Source organism: Lingula anatina, chromosome 5 (genome assembly GCF_051362555.1).
Source record: "Lingula anatina isolate TDL-2025a chromosome 5, LinAna3.0, whole genome shotgun sequence".
Classification (NCBI taxonomy): domain Eukaryota; kingdom Metazoa; phylum Brachiopoda; class Lingulata; order Lingulida; family Lingulidae; genus Lingula; species Lingula anatina.
The window spans coordinates 11,471,444-11,495,724 of NC_141771.1; the positions used below are offsets into that span (position 1 = coordinate 11,471,444).

The window sequence follows — 24,281 nt, forward strand, 5'->3', positions numbered from 1 at the left end:
GTACATCTTATTTATCATTGCGTGTACGGCATAACGCACTTTGACGGAGTATTTCGAACGTTTTCTAGCATCAGCAGGTAACAAGAAGACACAGTATGAAGATCGCGATAGTTTTCTGTCTGTTCTTTGCCGTTGCATTGTCTCAGGCGCCGACCGAGAAGCCCGTGAGTAGACTAATAAGTATCAAATAGAGTTTTTTTCTTTTGTTAAAAATTATCGCGGCACACTTAACATTAATTGATATAGCGCTGAAAATTGGACTGATTTTCTTCGCGTCTATCTCTGTGTTTATTTTTAGTATATTTTTTCAAGGTTAGAGTTGAAATCACTTGGAAACATAAATATAAATCATTGTCATTAAGTTTGGCGATATGTATTTTATTTCTACACATTCTCATCATTTAACATAAGACCAAGCCGCTTGGCTACGAGTGTCACGACGATAGTGACTGTGCTCCTACAGCTTGTTGCCGTGGCAACGTCCACATGCAATGGTCACGTAACGGACGCTGCTCTTTGAAGATTAGAGAGGGCAAACGATGCGACCCCAACGCACCTAAGGTAGAACATTAAACACAGTAGATGATAATTCAGCTTTGGTGTAATGCTCGGTAAACGTAGGATTGTTACATAGGGGAAAAAATTCTACACCTCTGATTTCTTTATTAGAAAGTTCCCTTCCCCTATATTCAAACGAGAACAAAAGTACAAGAGTAACTTATAATGCATATACCCATACATTTAATTTTACAGAAAGACTGTCCTATTTTCTCAGATTGACGCCCTGCTATCATTATTCGACTCTATGTATTTTATCATTTGTTTTCTATTGCTTTAATTGTATTTGCAAGGTGTCGTTTTTGTATTGAAATGATACAATGTTTTGTCTAGGTTGACGATGAGGGGCGCCGGTTTGACTGCGGTTGCAGCGTTGGAATGGCCTGTAGCAAGGTTTTCTATACGGGTCTTTTTGGCGCCGAATATCACGTGTTCGAATGCAGGAATGTGACGTCATCCTAAGCAAACCAAAAGTTGCAAGCCACAATAATGCGCCAAACGAGCATTTACAATGTTCATTCTGAACATCAATGACAAACCAAATGGACAAGTGAAAAAGTTGATGATAATTATATCCTTACGATAAGCCAAGACATCCTAACATAAATGCAGAAACAAAAGACAACGCAAGCAATCGGTCAAAATTCATGTATATTTTATTCGGATTATTTGAAATATTAAATTTTGTCGCATTGGGATCTTTTTTCTGTTATGAAATAAAAGCTGGTTAAAATACATTCTGTGATGTCGTTTCGATACCTCCAACATATATCCAGATTTGGATTTTAAACGACGTGTAATTAAAGTAATTTGATTAACACAGAAATATAAATTGTTAAATTTCAATTAAATATTGTAAATCAAAATTATAATAAAACCCCTCAAAACAAATATTACTGTACTATACTTAAGATAAAATCAATTACAAAGCACAGAATAAAAACAACGCATCATTTTCAAACCTAATAACGAAGTAAACCCTTTAACTACCTTTCTAACTATTAACTACATGTACATGCATCCTTAATAACAAAAAACATGTTGTAAGCAATGAAATGAAACAAACGTTAATAACATATAATAGCTGAAAATAATTTTTTTATACACAATAAGATTATTTAAATAACGTGCAGCTACTGACAACAAAGGTTAATAGTTTGTATCGAAATGACCTGGAGTTTGGGAAAACTGTGCGCCAACACTTTGACTCTTTAGGTACCAAGCAAACACACAGCGTTATCATAACGTTTCCATAACGTTACTAATAAATGTTATGGTAACGTTATAATAACGCCCTGTGTTTGATGGGTATAGAAAAGATGCTCACACGTGGCAGGGTGGTAGCAATGGTGGTCCGCTAGGAACAGTGATCCCATTACTTTGTTCAGGTGATATTCACCCCATGTACTAGCTCCAATACTACGGCTAACCCTAATTATAAGCTGTTCTCACTTGTACCAGCATCTTATCATAATTATATGAAACCCTGATTTTTATTCCTAGGTTTACTACCATCATGTTCCCAGTGCCATGAAATCATAATTTCAGAGGCGCATTAATTGATGTATGTTGTTTTGAACAAATAAACTAACCACTGCATTAAACGTTCTCTGAGACATAAACAATTGTTACACAGTTGAGGAGGTAAAATATATCTCTTAACTGGCTCTGATCTTAATGATGGAACATACACAAAATAGAACATTATTTGTTCTGAAAATTAATAGAAACTCGCATTTTTAAGAAACTTTACATTATTTTAATTTACTTCATAAAGTTAGTATTTCAGAATTTTTTTGTGTGACAAGATTTTTATATTTTTAATATTTTTGTACGGCGCACTGAAATGATATGGAGTGCATCATAAAATTATTATTACTTTCATTAGTATTATCATTAATGAACCTTCATCCTATGCAGTCCATAATGCTATATACATTACTGTCTATATTTTTGATAAAAGCCCTATTTGATGTAAGTTCGTGAGAGCCCATTACTATGACTGGATAAACACGAAGTCACAGCGGAGTTGAATTGAACACCCGCAGAAATAAAATTATTTCAGGTCGGATGTGCTATCGACTCGCTTCGCTATCTACCGGATCCTTCTGCACCACCACCTCGTGCACACTTCCGGTGGTTTCCAGCTCGATCTCACCAAGGTAACAATGACGTAGCTCTGATCATCAGAGACCCGTATGTTACCAACATGATTCCTAGCCCAGTGTTATCAACACTGGATAGCGCCAACCTATGGAGAACACTGCCCACTGGATTCAATTAACCTCTATACAGTTATACTGGGTATCGCGACGTTCCCCAAACGTTAGACACTATTTTGTTTCTGATGGTGCCATCCAGCGGTTAGAAATGATGTGTATGTTTGTGTGTGTGTCTGTGTGTGTGTATGTTTGTGTGTGTGTGTGTAAGAGACAATACAGAATGACCGCAAACGGACCAGCACTTTGTCACAAGTCCTACGCCTTTTTCTAATTTTAATAAATAGAGGAATTTGAAAAAAGGTTTGTGTTGAACAGTCGGCTCCTCAATATCCGTAAATGACCAGATGGATACCAAATGAAGGATAAAGAAACCTATCAATTATTTCCCTTTTCAATTCTGTTCTTAATGCAAATCACATAATATTCTTATGCGATAATTGTCAAGAGTCATTAAGTTACATTTAAAATCTGTATTTTTGGTCATAATAATACGGAAACATAATTATTATTACTTCTGTATATGAATATAGGGGTACACCTTGAAACGCTTGATCCAAAGCTTTCTTAATTTAAATAACTATTTATTAGTAGTTATAATATCAACCAATCCTTGTAATAACCAACAAATGTTAATCAAGTTAGTTATAGTATAGCATTTCTTATCATCTTAAATGTGAAAAGTCTAAATCCAGACAGTGTAATTTTATACTTAAAAGTACACACACGTTTGTCAAGATAACATTGAGCATAAGGCCTGATCCACGTTGGATAATAATCAACAGAGAGCGCTTGGGATCCATCAAAATATCAAACAACGTTGTTTCAAAACTAAACATAAAGTATTTAAGTGCTGATGGCCGCATGAAGCCATGTGAGGGCTCACTAGAATATGATACACTGTCAAACAATTAATGTTCGCAACATTTTAGATATCATCAAATAAAGGTTAATATATGGTGTGTCCTTCATCAATAGATAAAATGATATTGTTTCAAAAATAATTAGTAATTAATACATTTTTATTGAACATACTTTTACCATTCTATTATAACTGAACCATAACTGACTATCATCATTATTACTCGCGGTGGACCTGTCGGTTGCTCAATCGCAGCAACAAATCGTGAACCTTGTCAAAGAACGTGCCCACGTCTGTAGTGCGGGAAGCGATGTTCCCTGCGCCACTCACAAGACATCTCAGGGCCTTTTCTAAGTCTTCGTCTTCATTAATGTTAGTGCAGTCTAAAGTGGTAGTCTCAACTCGCATAGTTGTAGTAGTGACAGGGGCATCAGTGGTGCCAGCTATAGATCCAGGAGCAGCAGAAGTGGTTGAGATAGCAGTTGAGATAGTTGTCAACCCATCGGTAACACTGGCAGTTGGTGCATGAGTGAGGCCATCGGCAGTAGTAACTGCATCAGTAACGCTGACAGCTGGTGCAACAGTGAGGCCATCGGCAGTAGTGACAGCATCGGTAACACTGACAGTTGGTGCAACAGTGAGGCCATCGGCAGTAGTGACAGCATCGGTAACACTGACACTTGGTGCAACACTGAGGCCATCGGCAGTAGTGACAGCATCGGTAACACTGACAGTTGGTGCAACAGTAAGGCCATCGGCAGTAGTGACAGCATCGGTAACACTGACAGTTGGTGCAACAGTGAGGCCATCGGCAGTAGTGACAGCATCGGTAACACTGACAGTTGGTGCAACAGTGAGGCCATCGGCAGTAGTGACAGCATCGGTAACATTAACAGTTGGTGAAACAGTGAGGCCATCGGCAGTAGTGACAGCATCGGTAACACTGACAGTTGGTGCAACAGTGAGGCCATCGGCGGTAGTGACAGCATCGGTAACACTGACAGTTGGTGCAACAGTGAGGCCATCGGCGGTAGTGACAGCATCGGTAACACTGACAGTTGGTGCAACAGTGAGGCCATCGGCGGTAGTGACAGCATCGGTAACATTGACAGTTGGTGCAAAAGTGAGGCCATCGGCGGTAGTGACAGCATCGGTAACACTGACAGTTGGTGCAACAGTGAGGCCATCGGCAGTAGTGACAGCATCAGTAACACTGACAGTTGGTGCAACAGTGAGGCCATCAGCAGTAGTGACAGCATCAGTAACACTGACAGTTGGTGCAACAGTGAGGCCATCGGCAGTAGTGACAGCATCAGTAACACTGACAGTTGGTGCAACAGTGAGGCCATCGGCAGTAGTGACAGCATCGGTAACACTGACAGTTGGTGCAACAGTGAGGCCATCGGCGGTAGTGACAGCATCAGTAACACTGACAGTTGGTGCAACAGTGAGGCCATCAGCAGTAGTGACAGCATCAGTAACACTGACAGTTGGTGCAACAGTGAGGCCATCGGCAGTAGTGACAGCATCAGTAACACTGACAGTTGGTGCAACAGTGAGGCCATCGGCAGTAGTGACAGCATCAGTAACACTGACAGTTGGTGCAACAGTGAGGCCATCGGCAGTAGTGACAGCATCAGTAACACTGACAGTTGGTGCAACAGTGAGGCCATCGGCGGTAGTGACAGCATCGGTAACATTAACAGTTGGTGCAACAGTGAGGCCATCAGCAGTAGTGACAGCATCAGTAACACTGACAGTTGGTGCAACAGTGAGGCCATCGGCAGTAGTGACAGCATCAGTAACACTGACAGTTGGTGCAACAGTGAGGCCATCGGCGGTAGTGACAGCATCAGTAACACTGACAGTTGGTGCAACAGTGAGGCCATCAGCGTTAGTGACAGCATCGGTAACACTGACAGTTGGTGCAACAGTGAGGCCATCGGCGGTAGTTACAGCATCGGTTACGTTAACAGTTGGTGCAACAGTGAGGCCATCGGCAGTAGTGACAGCATCGGTAACACTGACAGTTGGTGCAACAGTGAGGCCATCGGCAGTAGTGACAGCATCGGTAACACTGACAGTTGGTGCAACGGTGAGGCCATCGGCAGTAGTGACAGCATCGGTAACACTGACAGTTGGTGCAACAGTGAGGCCATCGGCAGTAGTGACAGCATCGGTAACATTAACAGTTGGTGCAACAGTGAGGCCATCGGCAGTAGTGACAGCATCGGTAACACTGACAGTTGGTGAAACAGTGAGGCCATCGGCAGTAGTGACAGCATCGGTAACACTGACAGTTGGTGCAACAGTGAGGCCATCGGCGGTAGTGACAGCATCGGTAACACTGACAGTTGGTGCAACAGTGAGGCCATCGGCGGTAGTGACAGCATCAGTAACACTGACAGTTGGTGCAACAGTGAGGCCATCAGCGTTAGTGACAGCATCGGTAACACTGACAGTTGGTGCAACAGTGAGGCCATCGGCGGTAGTTACAGAATCGGTAACATTAACAGTTGGTGCAACAGTGAGGCCATCGGCAGTAGTGACAGCATCGGTAACACTGACAGTTGGTGCAACGGTGAGGCCATCGGCAGTAGTGACAGCATCGGTAACACTGACAGTTGGTGCAACAGTGAGGCCATCGGCAGTAGTGACAGCATCGGTAACATTAACAGTTGGTGCAACAGTGAGGCCATCGGCAGTAGTGACAGCATCGGTAACACTGACAGTTGGTGAAACAGTGAGGCCATCGGCAGTAGTGACAGCATCGGTAACACTGACAGTTGGTGCAACAGTGAGGCCATCGGCGGTAGTGACAGCATCGGTAACACTGACAGTTGGTGCAACAGTGAGGCCATCGGCGGTAGTGACAGCATCAGTAACACTGACAGTTGGTGCAACAGTGAGGCCATCGGCGGTAGTGACAGCATCGGTAACATTGACAGTTGGTGCAACAGTGAGGCCATCGGCGGTAGTGACAGCATCGGTAACACTGACAGTTGGTGCAACAGTGAGGCCATCGGCAGTAGTGACAGCATCAGTAACACTGACAGTTGGTGCAACAGTGAGGCCATCAGCAGTAGTGACAGCATCAGTAACACTGACAGTTGGTGCAACAGTGAGGCCATCGGCAGTAGTGACAGCATCAGTAACACTGACAGTTGGTGCAACAGTGAGGCCATCGGCAGTAGTGACAGCATCGGTAACACTGACAGTTGGTGCAACAGTGAGGCCATCGACGGTAGTGACAGCATCAGTAACACTGACAGTTGGTGCAACAGTGAGGCCATCGGCGGTAGTGACAGCATCAGTAACACTGACAGTTGGTGCAACAGTGAGGCCATCAGCGTTAGTGACAGCATCGGTAACACTGACAGTTGGTGCAACAGTGAGGCCATCGGCGGTAGTTACAGCATCGGTTACATTAACAGTTGGTGCAACAGTGAGGCCATCGGCAGTAGTGACAGCATCGGTAACACTGACAGTTGGTGCAACAGTGAGGCCATCGGCAGTAGTGACAGCATCGGTAACACTGACAGTTGGTGCAACGGTGAGGCCATCGGCAGTAGTGACAGCATCGGTAACACTGACAGTTGGTGCAACAGTGAGGCCATCGGCAGTAGTGACAGCATCGGTAACATTAACAGTTGGTGCAACAGTGAGGCCATCGGCAGTAGTGACAGCATCGGTAACACTGACAGTTGGTGAAACAGTGAGGCCATCGGCAGTAGTGACAGCATCGGTAACACTGACAGTTGGTGCAACAGTGAGGCCATCGGCGGTAGTGACAGCATCGGTAACACTGACAGTTGGTGCAACAGTGAGGCCATCGGCGGTAGTGACAGCATCAGTAACACTGACAGTTGGTGCAACAGTGAGGCCATCGGCGGTAGTGACAGCATCGGTAACATTGACAGTTGGTGCAACAGTGAGGCCATCGGCGGTAGTGACAGCATCGGTAACACTGACAGTCGGTGCAACAGTGAGGCCATCGGCAGTAGTGACAGCATCAGTAACACTGACAGTCGGTGCAACAGTGAGGCCATCAGCAGTAGTGACAGCATCAGTAACATTAACAGTTGGTGCAACAGTGAGGCCATCGGCAGTAGTGACAGCATCGGTAACACTGACAGTTGGTGCAACAGTGAGGCCATCGGCAGTAGTGACAGCATCAGTAACGCTGACCGTTGGTGCAACAGTGAGTCCATCAGCAGTAGTGACAGCATCAGTAACACTGACAGTTGGTGCAACAGTGAGGTCATCAGCAGTAGTGACAGCATCGGTAACATTAACAGTTGGTGCAACAGTGAGGCCATCGGCGGTAGTGACAGCATCGGTAACACTGACAGTTGGTGCAACAGTGAGGCCATCGGCAGTAGTGACAGCATCGGTAACACTGACGGTTGGTGCAACGGTGAGGCCATCGGCAGTAGTGACAGCATCGGTAACACTGACAGTTGGTGCAACAGTGAGGCCATCGGCAGTAGTGACAGCATCGGTAACATTAACAGTTGGTGCAACAGTGAGGCCATCGGCAGTAGTGACAGCATCAGTAACACTGACAGTTGGTGCAACAGTGAGGCCATCGGCAGTAGTGACAGCATCGGTAACACTGACAGTTGGTGAAACAGTGAGGCCATCGGCAGTAGTGACAGCATCGGTAACACTGACAGTTGGTGCAATAGTGAGGCCATCGGCGGTAGTGACAGCATCGGTAACACTGACAGTTGGTGCAACAGTGAGGCCATCGGCGGTAGTGACAGCATCAGTAACACTGACAGTTGGTGCAACAGTGAGGCCATCGGCGGTAGTGACAGCATCGGTAACATTGACAGTTGGTGCAACAGTGAGGCCATCGGCGGTAGTGACAGCATCGGTAACACTGACAGTTGGTGCAACAGTGAGGCCATCGGCAGTAGTGACAGCATCAGTAACACTGACAGTTGGTGCAACAGTGAGGCCATCAGCAGTAGTGACAGCATCAGTAACGCTGACCGTTGGTGCAACAGTGAGTCCATCAGCAGTAGTGACAGCATCAGTAACACTGACAGTTGGTGCAACAGTGAGGCCATCAGCAGTAGTGACAGCATCGGTAACATTAACAGTTGGTGCAACAGTGAGGCCATCGGCGGTAGTGACAGCATCGGTAACACTGACAGTTGGTGCAACAGTGAGGCCATCGGCAGTAGTGACAGCATCGGTAACACTGACGGTTGGTGCAACGGTGAGGCCATCGGCAGTAGTGACAGCATCGGTAACACTGACAGTTGGTGCAACAGTGAGGCCATCGGCAGTAGTGACAGCATCGGTAACATTAACAGTTGGTGCAACAGTGAGGCCATCGGCAGTAGTGACAGCATCGGTAACATTGACAGTTGGTGCAACAGTGAGGCCATCGGCAGTAGTGACAGCATCGGTAACACTGACAGTTGGTGAAACAGTGAGGCCATCGGCAGTAGTGACAGCATCGGTAACACTGACAGTTGGTGCAACAGTGAGGCCATCGGCGGTAGTGACAGCATCGGTAACACTGACAGTTGGTGCAACAGTGAGGCCATCGGCGGTAGTGACAGCATCAGTAACACTGACAGTTGGTGCAACAGTGAGGCCATCGGCGGTAGTGACAGCATCGGTAACATTGACAGTTGGTGCAACAGTGAGGCCATCGGCGGTAGTGACAGCATCGGTAACACTGACAGTTGGTGCAACAGTGAGGCCATCGGCAGTAGTGACAGCATCAGTAACACTGACAGTTGGTGCAACAGTGAGGCCATCAGCAGTAGTGACAGCATCAGTAACACTGACAGTTGGTGCAACAGTGAGGCCATCGGCAGTAGTGACAGCATCAGTAACACTGACAGTTGGTGCAACAGTGAGGCCATCGGCAGTAGTGACAGCATCGGTAACACTGACAGTTGGTGCAACAGTGAGGCCATCGGCGGTAGTGACAGCATCAGTAACACTGACAGTTGGTGCAACAGTGAGGCCATCAGCAGTAGTGACAGCATCGGTAACATTAACAGTTGGTGCAACAGTGAGGCCATCGGCGGTAGTGACAGCATCGGTAACACTGACAGTTGGTGCAACAGTGAGGCCATCGGCAGTAGTGACAGCATCGGTAACACTGACAGTTGGTGCAACGGTGAGGCCATCGGCAGTAGTGACAGCATCGGTAACACTGACAGTTGGTGCAACAGTGAGGCCATCGGCGGTAGTGACAGCATCAGTAACACTGACAGTTGGTGCAACAGTGAGGCCATCAGCAGTAGTGACAGCATCAGTAACACTGACAGTTGGTGCAACAGTGAGGCCATCGGCAGTAGTGACAGCATCAGTAACACTGACAGTTGGTGCAACAGTGAGGCCATCGGCAGTAGTGACAGCATCAGTAACACTGACAGTTGGTGCAACAGTGAGGCCATCGGCAGTAGTGACAGCATCAGTAACACTGACAGTTGGTGCAACAGTGAGGCCATCGGCAGTAGTGACAGCATCAGTAACACTGACAGTTAGTGCAACAGTGAGGCCATCGGCGGTAGTGACAGCATCGGTAACATTAACAGTTGGTGCAACAGTGAGGCCATCGGCAGTAGTGACAGCATCAGTAACACTGACAGTTGGTGCAACAGTGAGGCCATCGGCAGTAGTGACAGCATCAGTAACACTGACAGTTGGTGCAACAGTGAGGCCATCGGCAGAAGTGACAGCATCAGTAACACTGACAGTTGGTGCAACAGTGAGGCCATCGGCGGTAGTGACAGCATCAGTAACACTGACAGTTGGTGCAACAGTGAGGCCATCAGCGTTAGTGACAGCATCGGTAACACTGACAGTTGGTGCAACAGTGAGGCCATCGGCGGTAGTTACAGCATCGGTTACATTAACAGTTGGTGCAACAGTGAGGCCATCAGCAGTAGTGACAGCATCAGTAACACTGACAGTTGGTGCAACAGTGAGGCCATCGGCAGTAGTGACAGCATCAGTAACACTGACAGTTGGTGCAACAGTGAGGCCATCGGCAGTAGTGACAGTATCGGTAACATTAACAGTTGGTGCAACAGTGAGGCCATCGGCGGTAGTGACAGCATCAGTAACACTGACAGTTGTTGCAATAGTGAGGCCATCAGCAGTAGTGACAGCATCGGTAACACTGACAGTTGGTGCAACAGTGAGGCCATCGGCGGTAGTGGCAGCATCAGTAACACTGACAGTTGGTGCAACAGTGAGGCCATCAGTGGTAGTGACAGCATCGGTAACACTGACAGTTGGTGCAACAGTGAGGCCATCGGCAGTAGTAACTACATCAGTAACACTGACAGTTGGTGCAATAGTGAGGTCATCGGCAGTAGTGACAGCATCGGTAACATTAACAGTTGGTACAACAGTGAGACCATCGGCAGTAGTGACAGCATCAGTAACACTGACAGTTGGTGCAACAGTGAGGCCATCGGCAGTAGTGACAGCATCGGTAACACTGACAGTTGGTGCAACAGTGAGACCATCGGCAGTAGTGACAGCATCGGTAACACTGACAGTTGGTGCAACGGTGAGGCCATCGGCAGTAGTGACAGCATCAGTAACACTGACAGTTGGTGCAACAGTGAGGCCATCGGCAGTAGTGACAGCATCGGTAACATTAACAGTTGGTGCAACAGTGAGGCCATCGGCGGTAGTGACAGCATCGGTAACACTGACAGTTGGTGCAACAGTGAGGCCATCGGCAGTAGTGACAGCATCGGTAACACTGACAGTTGGTGCAACGGTGAGGCCAGCGGCAGTAGTGACAGCATCAGTAACACTGACAGTTGGTGCAACAGTGAGGCCATCGGCAGTAGTGACAGCATGAGTAACATTAACAGTTGGTGCAACAGTGAGGCCATCGGCAGTAGTGACAGCGTCAGTAACACTGACAGTTGGTGCAACAGTGAGGCCATCGGCGGTAGTGACAGCATCAGTAACACTGACAGTTGGTGCAACAGTGAGGCCATCGGCAGAAGTGACAGCATCGGTAACATTAACAGTTGGTGCAACAGTGAGGCCATCGGCGGTAGTGACAGCATCGGTAACACTGACAGTTGGTGCAACAGTGAGGCCATCGGCAGTAGTGACAGCATCGGTAACACTGACAGTTGGTGCAACGGTGAGGCCATCGGCAGTAGTGACAGCATCGGTAACACTGACAGTTGGTGCAACGGTGAGGCCATCGGCAGTAGTGACAGCAACAGTAACACTGACAGTTGGTGCAACAGTAAGGCCATCGCCAGTAGTGACAGCGTCAGTAACACTGACAGTTGGTACAACAGTGAGGCCATCTGCAGTAGTGACAGCATCAGTAACACTGACAGTTGGTGCAACAGTGAGGCCATCGGCAGTAGAGACAGCATCAGTAGCGCTGACCGTTGGTGCAACAGTGAGGCCATCGGCAGTAGTGACAGCATCAGTAACACTGACAGTTGGTGCAATAGTAAGGCCATCGGCAGTAGTGACAGCATCAGTAACACTGACAGTTGGTGCAACAGTGAGGCCATCAGCAGTAGTGACAGCATCAGTAACACTGACAGTTGGTGCAACAGTGAGGCCATCGGCAGTAGTGACAGCATCGGTAACACTGACAGTTGGTGCAACAGTAAGGCCATCGGCGGTAGTGACAGCATCGGTAACATTAACAGTTGGTGCAACAGTGAGGCCATCGGCAGTTGTGACAGCATCAGTAACGCTGACAGTTGGTGCAACAGTGAGGCCATCGGCAGTAGTGACAGCATCAGTAACATTAACAGTTGGTGCAACAGTGAGGCCATCGGCAGTAGTGACAGCATCAGTAACACTGACAGTTGGTGCAACAGTGAGGCCATCGGCAGTAGTGACAGCATCAGTAACATTAACAGTTGGTGCAACAGTGAGGCCATCAGCAGTAGTGACAGCATCGGTAACACTGACAGTTGGTGCAACAGTGAGGCCATCGGCAGTAGTGACAGCATCAGTAACGCTGACAGTTGGTGCAACAGTGAGGCCATCGGCGGTAGTGACAGCATCAGTAACATTAACAGTTGGTGCAACAGTGAGGCCATCAGCAGTAGTGACAGCATCGGTAACACTGACAGTTGGTGCAACAGTGAGGCCATCGGCAGTAGTGACAGCATCGGTAACACTGACAGTTGGTGCAACAGTGAGGCCATCGGCAGTAGTGACAGCATCAGTAACGCTGACCGTTGGTGCAACAGTGAGGCCATCAGCAGTAGTGACAGCATCAGTAACACTGACAGTTGGTGCAACAGTGAGGCCATCGGCAGTAGTGACAGCATCGGTAACATTAACAGTTGGTGCAACAGTGAGGCCATCGGCAGTAGTGACAGCATCAGTAACACTGACAGTTGGTGCAACAGTGAGGCCATCGGCGGTAGTGACTGCATCGGTAACGCTGACAGTTGGTGCAACAGTAAGGCCATCGGCGGTAGTAACTGCATCTGTAACACTGACAGTTGGTGCAACAGTAAGGCCATCGGCAGTAGTGACAGCATCAGTAACACTAACAGTTGGTGCAACAGTGAGGCCATCGGCAGTAGTGACAGCATCGGTAACACTGACAGTTGGTGCAACAGTGAGGCCATCGGCAGTAGTGACAGCATCAGTAACACTGACAGTTGGTGCAACAGTAAGGCCATCGCCAGTAGTGACAGCGTCAGTAACACTGACAGTTGGTGCAACAGTGAGGCCATCGGCAGTAGTGACAGCATCAGTAACACTGACAGTTGGTGCAACAGTGAGGCCATCGGCAGTAGTGACAGCATCAGTAACATTAACAGTTGGTGCAACAGTGAGGCCATCAGCAGTAGTGACAGCATCGGTAACACTGACAGTTGGTGCAACAGTGAGGCCATCGGCAGTAGTGACAGCATCGGTAACACTGACAGTTGGTGCAACAGTGAGGCCATCGGCAGTAGTGACAGCATCAGTAACGCTGACCGTTGGTGCAACAGTGAGGCCATCAGCAGTAGTGACAGCATCAGTAACACTGACAGTTGGTGCAACAGTGAGGCCATCGGCAGTAGTGACAGCATCGGTAACACTGACAGTTGGTGCAACAGTAAGGCCATCGGCGGTAGTGACAGCATCGGTAACATTAACAGTTGGTGCAACAGTGAGGCCATCGGCAGTTGTGACAGCATCAGTAACGCTGACAGTTGGTGCAACAGTGAGGCCATCGGCAGTAGTGACAGCATCAGTAACATTAACAGTTGGTGCAACAGTGAGGCCATCGGCAGTAGTGACAGCATCAGTAACACTGACAGTTGGTGCAACAGTGAGGCCATCGGCAGTAGTGACAGCATCAGTAACATTAACAGTTGGTGCAACAGTGAGGCCATCAGCAGTAGTGACAGCATCGGTAACACTGACAGTTGGTGCAACAGTGAGGCCATCGGCAGTAGTGACAGCATCAGTAACGCTGACAGTTGGTGCAACAGTGAGGCCATCGGCGGTAGTGACAGCATCAGTAACATTAACAGTTGGTGCAACAGTGAGGCCATCAGCAGTAGTGACAGCATCGGTAACACTGACAGTTGGTGCAACAGTGAGGCCATCGGCAGTAGTGACAGCATCGGTAACACTGACAGTTGGTGCAACAGTGAGGCCATCGGCAGTAGTGACAGCATCAGTAACGCTGACCGTTGGTGCAACAGTGAGGCCATCAGCAGTAGTGACAGCATCAGTAACACTGACAGTTGGTGCAACAGTGAGGCCATCGGCAGTAGTGACAGCATCGGTAACATTAACAGTTGGTGCAACAGTGAGGCCATCGGCAGTAGTGACAGCATCAGTAACACTGACAGTTGGTGCAACAGTGAGGCCATCGGCGGTAGTGACTGCATCGGTAACGCTGACAGTTGGTGCAACAGTAAGGCCATCGGCGGTAGTAACTGCATCTGTAACACTGACAGTTGGTGCAACAGTAAGGCCATCGGCAGTAGTGACAGCATCAGTAACACTAACAGTTGGTGCAACAGTGAGGCCATCGGCAGTAGTGACAGCATCGGTAACACTGACAGTTGGTGCAACAGTGAGGCCATCGGCAGTAGTGACAGCATCAGTAACACTGACAGTTGGTGCAACAGTAAGGCCATCGCCAGTAGTGACAGCGTCAGTAACACTGACAGTTGGTGCAACAGTGAGGCCATCGGCAGTAGTGACAGCATCAGTAACACTGACAGTTGGTGCAACAGTGAGGCCATCGGCAGTAGTGACAGCATCAGTAACATTAACAGTTGGTGCAACAGTGAGGCCATCAGCAGTAGTGACAGCATCGGTAACACTGACAGTTGGTGCAACAGTGAGGCCATCGGCAGTAGTGACAGCATCGGTAACACTGACAGTTGGTGCAACAGTGAGGCCATCGGCAGTAGTGACAGCATCAGTAACGCTGACCGTTGGTGCAACAGTGAGGCCATCAGCAGTAGTGACAGCATCAGTAACACTGACAGTTGGTGCAACAGTGAGGCCATCGGCAGTAGTGACAGCATCGGTAACATTAACAGTTGGTGCAACAGTGAGGCCATCGGCAGTAGTGACAGCATCAGTAACACTGACAGTTGGTGCAACAGTGAGGCCATCGGCAGTAGTGACAGCGTCAGTAACACTGACAGTTGGTGCAACAGTGAGGCCATCGGCAGTAGTGACAGCGTCAGTAACATTAACAGTTGGTGCAACAGTGAGGCCATCGGCAGTAGTGACAGCATCAGTAACACTGACAGTTGGTGCAACAGTGAGGCCATCGGCGGTAGTGACTGCATCGGTAACGCTGACAGTTGGTGCAACAGTAAGGCCATCGGCGGTAGTAACTGCATCTGTAACACTGACAGTTGGTGCAACAGTAAGGCCATCGGCAGTAGTGACAGCATCAGTAACACTGACAGTTGGTGCAACAGTGAGGCCATCGGCAGTAGTGACAGCATCGGTAACACTGACATTTGGTGCAACAGTGAGACCATCAGCAGTAGTGACAGCATCGGTAACATTAACAGTTGGTGCAACGGTGAGGCCATCGGCAGTAGTGACAGCATCGGTAACACTGACAGTTGGTGCAACAGTGAGGCCATCGGCAGTAGTGACAGCATCGGTAACACTGACAGTTGGTGCAACAGTGAGGCCATCGGCAGTAGTGACAGCGTCAGTAACACTGACAGTTGGTGCAACAGTGAGGCCATCGGCAGTAGTGACAGCGTCAGTAACATTAACAGTTGGTGCAACAGTGAGGCCATCGGCAGTAGTGACAGCATCAGTAACACTGACAGTTGGTGCAACAGTGAGGCCATCGGCGGTAGTGACTGCATCGGTAACGCTGACAGTTGGTGCAACAGTAAGGCCATCGGCGGTAGTAACTGCATCTGTAACACTGACAGTTGGTGCAACAGTAAGGCCATCGGCAGTAGTGACAGCATCAGTAACACTGACAGTTGGTGCAACAGTGAGGCCATCGGCAGTAGTGACAGCATCGGTAACATTAACAGTTGGTGCAACAGTGAGGCCATCGGCAGTAGTGACAGCATCAGTAACACTGACAGTTGGTGCAACAGTAAGGCCATCGGCGGTAGTAACTGCATCTGTAACACTGACAGTTGGTGCAACAGTGAGGCCATCGGCAGTAGTGACAGCATCGGTAACACTGACAGTTGGTGCAACAGTGAGGCCATCGGCAGTAGTGACAGCGTCAGTAACACTGACAGTTGGTGCAACAGTGAGGCCATCGGCAGTAGTGACAGCGTCAGTAACATTAACAGTTGGTGCAACAGTGAGGCCATCGGCAGTAGTGACAGCATCAGTAACACTGACAGTTGGTGCAACAGTGAGGCCATCGGCAGTAGTGACTGCATCGGTAACACTGACTGTTGGAGCAACAGTGAAGCCATCGGCAGTAGTGACAGCATCAGTAACACTGACAGTTGGTGCAACAGTGAGGCCATCGGCAGTAGTGACAGCATCAGTAACACTGACAGTTGGTGCAACAGTGAGGCCATCGGCGGTAGTGACAGCATCGGTAACACTGACAGTTGGTGCAACAGTGAGGCCATCGGCAGTAGTGACAGCGTCAGTAACACTGACAGTTGGTGCAACAGTGAGGCCGTCGGCGGTAGTGACAGCATCAGTAACACTGACAGTTGGTGCAACAGTGAGGCCATCGGCAGAAGTGACAGCATCGGTAACATTAACAGTTGGTGCAACAGTGAGGCCATCGGCGGTAGTGACAGCATCGGTAACACTGACAGTTGGTGCAACAGTGAGGCCATCGGCAGTAGTGACAGCATCGGTAACACTGACAGTTGGTGCAACGGTGAGGCCATCGACAGTAGTGACAGCATCAGTAACACTGACAGTTGGTGCAATAGTAAGGCCATCGGCAGTAGTGACAGCATCAGTAACACTGACAGTTGGTGCAACAGTGAGGCCATCTGCAGTAGTGACAGCATCAGTAACACTGACAGTTGGTGCAACAGTGAGGCCATCGGCAGTAGTGACAGCATCGGTAACACTGACAGTTGGTGCAACAGTAAGGCCATCGGCGGTAGTGACAGCATCGGTAACATTAACAGTTGGTGCAACAGTGAGGCCATCGGCAGTTGTGACAGCATCAGTAACGCTGAGAGTTGGTGCAACAGTGAGGCCATCGGCAGTAGTGACAGCATCAGTAACATTAACAGTTGGTGCAACAGTGAGGCCATCGGCAGTAGTGACAGCATCAGTAACACTGACAGTTGGTGCAACAGTGAGGCCATCGGCAGTAGTGACAGCATCAGTAACATTAACAGTTGGTGCAACAGTGAGGCCATCAGCAGTAGTGACAGCATCGGTAACACTGACAGTTGGTGCAACAGTGAGGCCATCGGCAGTAGTGACAGCATCAGTAACGCTGACAGTTGGTGCAACAGTGAGGCCATCGGCGGTAGTGACAGCATCAGTAACATTAACAGTTGGTGCAACAGTGAGGCCATCAGCAGTAGTGACAGCATCGGTAACACTGACAGTTGGTGCAACAGTGATGCCATCGGCAGTAGTGACAGCATCGGTAACACTGACAGTTGGTGCAACAGTGAGGCCATCGGCAGTAGTGACAGCATCAGTAACGCTGACCGTTGGTGCAACAGTGAGGCCATCAGCAGTAGTGACAGCATCAGTAACACTGACAGTTGGTGCAACAGTGAGGCCATCGGCAGTAGTGACAGCATCGGTAACATTAACAGTTGGTGCAACAGTGAGGCCATCGGCAGTAGTGACAGCATCAGTAACACTGACAGTTGGTGCAACAGTGAGGCCATCGGCGGTAGTGACTGCATCGGTAACGCTGACAGTTGGTGCAACAGTAAGGCCATCGGCGGTAGTAACTGCATCTGTAACACTGACAGTTGGTGCAACAGTAAGGCCATCGGCAGTAGTGACAGCATCAGTAACACTGACAGTTGGTGCAACAGTGAGGCCATCGGCAGTAGTGACAGCATCGGTAACACTGACAGTTGGTGCAACAGTGAGACCATCAGCAGTAGTGACAGCATCGGTAACATTAACAGTTGGTGCAACGGTGAGGCCATCGGCAGTAGTGACAGCATCGGTAACACTGACAGTTGGTGCAACAGTGAGGCCATCGGCAGTAGTGACAGCATCGGTAACACTGACAGTTGGTGCAACAGTGAGGCCATCAGCAGTAGTGACAGCGTCAGTAACACTGACAGTTGGTGCAACAGTGAGGCCATCGGCAGTAGTGACAGCATCGGTAACACTGACTGTTGGTGCAACAGTGAGGCCATCGGCAGTAGTGACAGCATCGGTAACACTGACAGTTGGTGCAACAGTGAGGACATCAGCAGTAGTGACAGCATCGGTAACACTGACAGTTGGTGCAACAGTGAGGCCATCAGCGGTAGTGACAGCATCAGTAACATTAACAGGAGGTGCAACAGTGAGGCCATCGGCCGTAGTGACAGCATCGGTAACATTGACAGTAGGTGCAACAGTGAGGCCATCGGCCGTAGTGACAGCATCGGTAACATTGACAGTAGGTGCAACAGTGAGGCCATCGGCGGTAGTGACAGCATCAGTAACACTGACAGTTGGTGCAACAGTGAGGCCATCGGCAGTAGTGACAGCATCAGTAACATTAACAGTTGGTGCCGCAGTGAAGCCATCGGCGGTAGTGACAGCATCAGTAACATTAAAAGTTGGTGTCACAGTTAGGCCATCGGCGGTAGTGACAGCATCAGTAACACTGACAGTTGGTGCAACAGTGAGGCCATCCGCGGTAGTGACAGCATCAGTAACGCTGACAGTTGGTGCAACAGTGAGGCCATCGGCAGTAGTGACAGCATCAGTAACACTGACAGTTGGTGCAACAGTGAGGCCATCGGCAGTAGTGACAGTATCGGTAACACTGACTGTTGGTGCAACAGTGACGCCATCGGCAGTAGTGACAGCATCAGTAACACTGACAGTTGGTGCAACAGTGATGCCATCGGCAGTAGTGACAGCATCGGTAACACTGACAGTTGGTGCAACAGTGAGGCCATCGGCAGTAGTGACAGCATCAGTAACACTGACAGTTGGTGCAACAGTAAGGCCATCGGCAGTAGTGACAGTATCAGTAACACTGACAGTTGGTGCAACAGTGAGGCCATCGGCAGTAGTGACAGCATCAGTAACATTAACAGTTGGTGCCGCAGTGAAGCCATCGGCGGTAGTGACAGCATCAGTAACATTAACAGTTGGTGTCACAGTTAGGTCTTCGGCGGTAGTGACAGCATCAGTAACACTGACAGTTGGTGCAACAGTGAGGCCATCCGCGGTAGTGACAGCATCAGTAACGCTGATAGCTGGTGCAACAGTGAGGCCATCGGCAGTAGTGACAGCATCAGTAACACTGACAGTTGGTGCAATAGTGAGGCCATCGGCAGTAGTGACAGCATCAGTAACACTGACAGTTGGTGCAACAGTGAGGCCATCGGCAGTAGTGACAGCATCGGTAACACTGACAGTTGGTGCAACAGTAAGGCCATCGGCGGTAGTGACAGCATCGGTAACATTAACAGTTGGTGCAACAGTGAGGCCATCGGCAGTTGTGACAGCATCAGTAACGCTGACAGTTGGTGCAACAGTGAGGCCATCAGCAGTAGTGACAGCATCAGTAACACTGACAGTTGGTGCAACAGTGAGGCCATCGGCAGTAGTGACAGCATCAGTAACATTAACAGTTGGTGCAACAGTGAGGCCATCGGCAGTAGTGACAGCATCAGTAACACTGACAGTTGGTGCAACAGTGAGGCCATCGGCAGTAGTGACAGCATCAGTAACATTAACAGTTGGTGCAACAGTGAGGCCATCAGCAGTAGTGACAGCATCGGTAACACTGACAGTTGGTGCAACAGTGAGGCCATCGGCAGTAGTGACAGCATCAGTAACGCTGACAGTTGGTGCAACAGTGAGGCCATCGGCGCTAGTGACAGCATCAGTAACATTAACAGTTGGTGCAACAGTGAGGCCATCAGCAGTAGTAACAGCATCGGTAACACTGACAGTTGGTGCAACAGTGAGGCCATCGGCAGTAGTGACAGCATCAGTAACGCTGACCGTTGGTGCAACAGTGAGTCCATCAGCAGTAGTGACAGCATCAGTAACACTGACAGTTGGTGCAACAGTGAGGCCATCGGCAGTAGTGACAGCATCGGTAACATTAACAGTTGGTGCAACAGTGAGGCCATCGGCAGTAGTGACAGCATCAGTAACACTGACAGTTGGTGCAACAGTGAGGCCATCGGCGGTAATGACTGCATCGGTAACGCTGACAGTTGGTGCAACAGTAAGGCCATCGGCGGTAGTAACTGCATCTGTAACACTGACAGTTGGTGCAACAGTAAGGCCATCGGCAGTAGTGACAGCATCAGTAACACTGACAGTTGGTGCAACAGTGAGGCCATCGGCAGTAGTGACAGCATCGGTAACACTGACAGTTGGTGCAACAGTGAGACCATCAGCAGTAGTGACAGCATCGGTAACATTAACAGTTGGTGCAACAGTGAGGCCATCGGCAGTAGTGACAGCATCAGTAACATTAACTGTTGGTGCAACAGTGAGACCATCAGCAGTAGTGACAGCATCGGTAACATTAACAGTTGGTGCAACGGTGAGGCCATCGGCAGTAGTGACAGCATCGGTAATATTAACAGTTGGTGCAACGGTGAGGCCATCGGCAGTAGTGACAGCATCTGTAACATTAACAGTTGGTGCAACAGTGAGGCCATCGGCGGTAGTGACAGCATCGGTAACACTGACAGTTGGTGCAACAGTGAGGCCATCGGCGGTAGTGACAGCATCGGTAACACTGACAGTTGGTGCAACAGTGAGGCCATCGGCGGTAGTGACAGCATCAGTAACAATGACAGTTGGTGCAACAGTGAGGCCATCGGCAGTAGTGACAGCATCGGTAACACTGACAGTTGGTGCAACAGTGAGGCCATCGGCGGTAGTGACAGCATCGGTAACACTGACAGTTGGTGCAACAGTGAGGCCATCGGCGGTAGTGACAGCATCGGTAACACTGACAGTTGGTGCAACAGTGAGGCCATCGGCGGTAGTGACAGCATCGGTAACGCTGACAGTTGGTGCAACAGTGAGGCCATCGGCGGTAGTGACAGCATCGGTAACGCTGACAGTTGGTGCAACAGTGAGGCCATCGGCGGTAGTGACAGCATCGGTAACACTGACAGTTGGTGCAACAGTGAGACCATCGGCAGTAGTGACAGCATCAGTAACACTGACAGTTGGTGCAACAGTGAGGCCATCGGCGGTAGTGACTGCATCGGTAACACTGACAGTTGGTGCAACAGTGAGGCCATCGGCGGTAGTGACAGCATCAGTAACACTGACAGTTGGTGCAACAGTGAGGCCATCGGCAGTAGTGACAGCATCAGTAACACTGACAGTTGGTGCAACAGTAAGGCCATCGGCAGTAGTGACAGCATCAGTAACATTGACAGTTGGTGCAACAGTGAGGCCATCGGCAGTAGTGACAGCATCAGTAACATTGACAGTTGGTGCAACAGTGAGGCCATCGGCAGTAGTGACAGCATCAGTAACACTGACAGTTGGTGCAGCAGTGAGGCCATCGGCAGTAGTGACAGCATCAGTAACGCTGACAGTTGGTGCAACAGTGAGGCCATCGGCGGTAGTGACAGCATCAGTAACGCTGACAGTTGGTGCAACAGTAAGGCCATCGGCAGTAGTGACAGCATCAGTAACGCTGACAGTTGGTGCAACAGTGAGGCCATCGGCGGTAGTGACAGCATCAGTAACATTAACAGTTGGTGCAACAGTGAGGCCATCAGCAGTAGTGACAGCATCGGTAACACTGACAGTTGGTGCAACAGTGAGGCCATCGGCAGTAGTGACAGCATCGGTAACACTGACAGTTGGTGCAACAGTGAGGCCATCGGCAGTAGTGACAGCATCAGTAACGCTGACCGTTGGTGCAACAGTGAGGCCATCAGCAGTAGTGACAGCATCAGTAACACTGACAGTTGGTGCAACAGTGAGGCCATCGGCAGTAGTGACAGCATCAGTAACACTGACAGTTGGTGCAACAGTGAGGCCATCGGCAGTAGTGACAGCATCGGTAACACTGACAGTTGGTGCAACAGTGAGGCCATCGGCAGTAGTGACAGCATCAGTAACATTGACAGTTGGTGCAACAGTGATGCCATCGGCGGTAGTGACAGCATCTGTAACATTAACAGTTGGTGCAACAGTGATGCCATCGGCGGTAGTGACAGCATCGGTAACACTGACAGTTGGTGCAACAGTGATGCCATCGGCGGTAGTGACAGCATCGGTAACACTGACAGTTGGTGCAACAGTGAGGCCATCGGCAGTAGTGACAGCATCGGTAACACTGACAGTTGGTGCAACAGTGAGGCCATCGGCGGTAGTGACAGCATCGGTAACACTGACAGTTGGTGCAACAGTGAGGCCATCGGCGGTAGTGAGCGCATCGGTAACACTGACAGTTGGTGCAACAGTGAGGCCATCGGCGGTAGTGACAGCATCGGTTACACTGACAGTTGGTGCAACAGTGAGGCCATCGGCGGTAGTGACAGCATCGGTAACACTGACAGTTGGTGCAACAGTGAGGCCTTCGGCAGTAGTGACAGCATCAGTAACACTGACAGTTGGTGCAGCAGTGAGGCCATCGGCAGTAGTGACAGCATCAGTAACACTGACAGTTGGTGCAACAGTGAGGCCATCGGCAGTAGTGACAGCATCAGTAACACTGACAGTTGGTGCAGCAGTGAGGCCATCGGCAGTAGTGACAGCATCAGTAACACTGACAGTTGGTGCAACAGTGAGGCCATCGGCAGTAGTGACAGCATCAGAAACACTGACAGTTGGTGCAACAGTGAGGCCATCGGCAGTAGTGACAGCATCAGTGACATTAACAGTTGGTGCAACAGTGAGGCCATCGGCAGTAGTGACAGCATCGGTAACGCTCACAGTTGGTGCAACAGTGAGGCCATCGGCGTTAGTGACAGCATCGGTAACACTGACAGTTGGTGTAACAGTGAGGCCATCGGCGGTAGTGACAGCATCAGTAACACTAACAGTTGGTGCAACAGTGAGGCCATCGGCAGTAGTGACAGCATCAGTAACACTGACAGTTGGTGCAACAGTGAGGCCATCGGCTGTAGTGACTGCATCGGTAACATTAACAGTTGGTGCCACAGTGAGGCCATCGGCGGTAGTGACAGCATCAGTAACACTGACAGTTGGTGCAACAGTGAGGCCATCGGCAGTAGTGACAGCATCAGTAACACTGACAGTTGGTGCAACAGTGAGGCCATCGGCAGTAGTGACAGCATCAGTAACACTGACAGTTGGTGCAACAGTGAGGCCATCGGCAGTAGTGACAGCATCAGTAACACTGACAGTTGGTGCAGCAGTGAGGCCATCGGCAGTAGTGACAGCATCAGTAACATTAACAGTTGGTGCAACAGTGAGGCCATCGGCAGTAGTGACAGCATCGGTAACGCTCACAGTTGGTGCAACAGTGAGGCCATCGGCAGTAGTGACAGCATCGGTAACGCTCACAGTTGGTGCAACAGTGAGGCCATCGGCAGTAGTGACAGCATCGGTAACGCTCACAGTTGGTGCAACAGTGACGCCATCGGCAGTAGTGACAGCGTCAGTAACACTGACAGTTGGTGCAACAGTGACGCCATCGGCAGTAGTGACAGCGTCAGTAACACCTGTTGTGACTCCCTCCGTAACACTGGCAGTTGGCGTAATAGGTGTGATGACTTCAGTCGTTGGTACAGTTTCTGTCGTGCTCTGTCGTGGTGGCAGCGGTGGTGCACCGGGACAGTCAAACTTGTCATCAATACACGGCTGAGAGAAGCCATAAGTGAAAACCTCCGGCACAGACTTGTACACTGGGCATGAGAACCTCATAATGACAAAGATGGTATTTGGTCCGATGTCGTACCCTATACATTGGTAGTAGTTACAGGGACTAGCTCTGTCGGCAACGTAGGCATTTTTACCCGCTCCTTCACAATCTGAAATGGAAGAAGAACTGACTTCGAAGCTATTTGTTGTTGTATAGAGAAACCTAG

The 24,281-nt window shown here is 49.4% G+C and overlaps 2 protein-coding genes across 2 annotated transcripts in view; one reads left to right on the top strand and one right to left on the bottom strand.

Annotated features, from left to right (window-relative positions):
- On the top strand, positions 1-1,295 carry LOC106168043 (uncharacterized). The gene is made up of 3 exons (XM_013546970.2): positions 1-164; positions 412-561; positions 892-1,295. The coding sequence occupies exons 1-3, from the start codon at positions 96-98 to the stop codon at positions 1,018-1,020; spliced, it is 348 nt and encodes a 115-aa protein (XP_013402424.1). The 5' UTR covers positions 1-95; the 3' UTR covers positions 1,021-1,295.
- Positions 1,197-24,281, bottom strand: part of LOC106168028 (uncharacterized) — a 45,659-nt gene continuing 22,574 nt past the window's right edge. Inside the window, exon 6 of the mRNA XM_087012725.1 lies at positions 1,197-24,224. Within this exon, the coding sequence (XP_086868851.1) occupies positions 3,859-24,224 (20,366 nt within the window). The 3' untranslated portion in view covers positions 1,197-3,858. The remainder of the gene's footprint in view (positions 24,225-24,281) is intronic.

What these genes read in the sequence shown, in the direction of transcription:
- LOC106168043 (XM_013546970.2), top strand. Translation starts at nt 96, where the DNA reads ATGAAGATCGCGATAGTTTTCTGTCTGTTCTTTGCCGTTGCATTGTCT. An exon ending in AGGCGCCGACCGAGAAGCCC is followed by an intron (nt 165 to 411) that starts GTGAGTAGACTA and finishes ATTTAACATAAG; the next exon opens with ACCAAGCCGCTTGGCTACGA. An exon ending in GCGACCCCAACGCACCTAAG is followed by an intron (nt 562 to 891) that starts GTAGAACATTAA and finishes TGTTTTGTCTAG; the next exon opens with GTTGACGATGAGGGGCGCCG.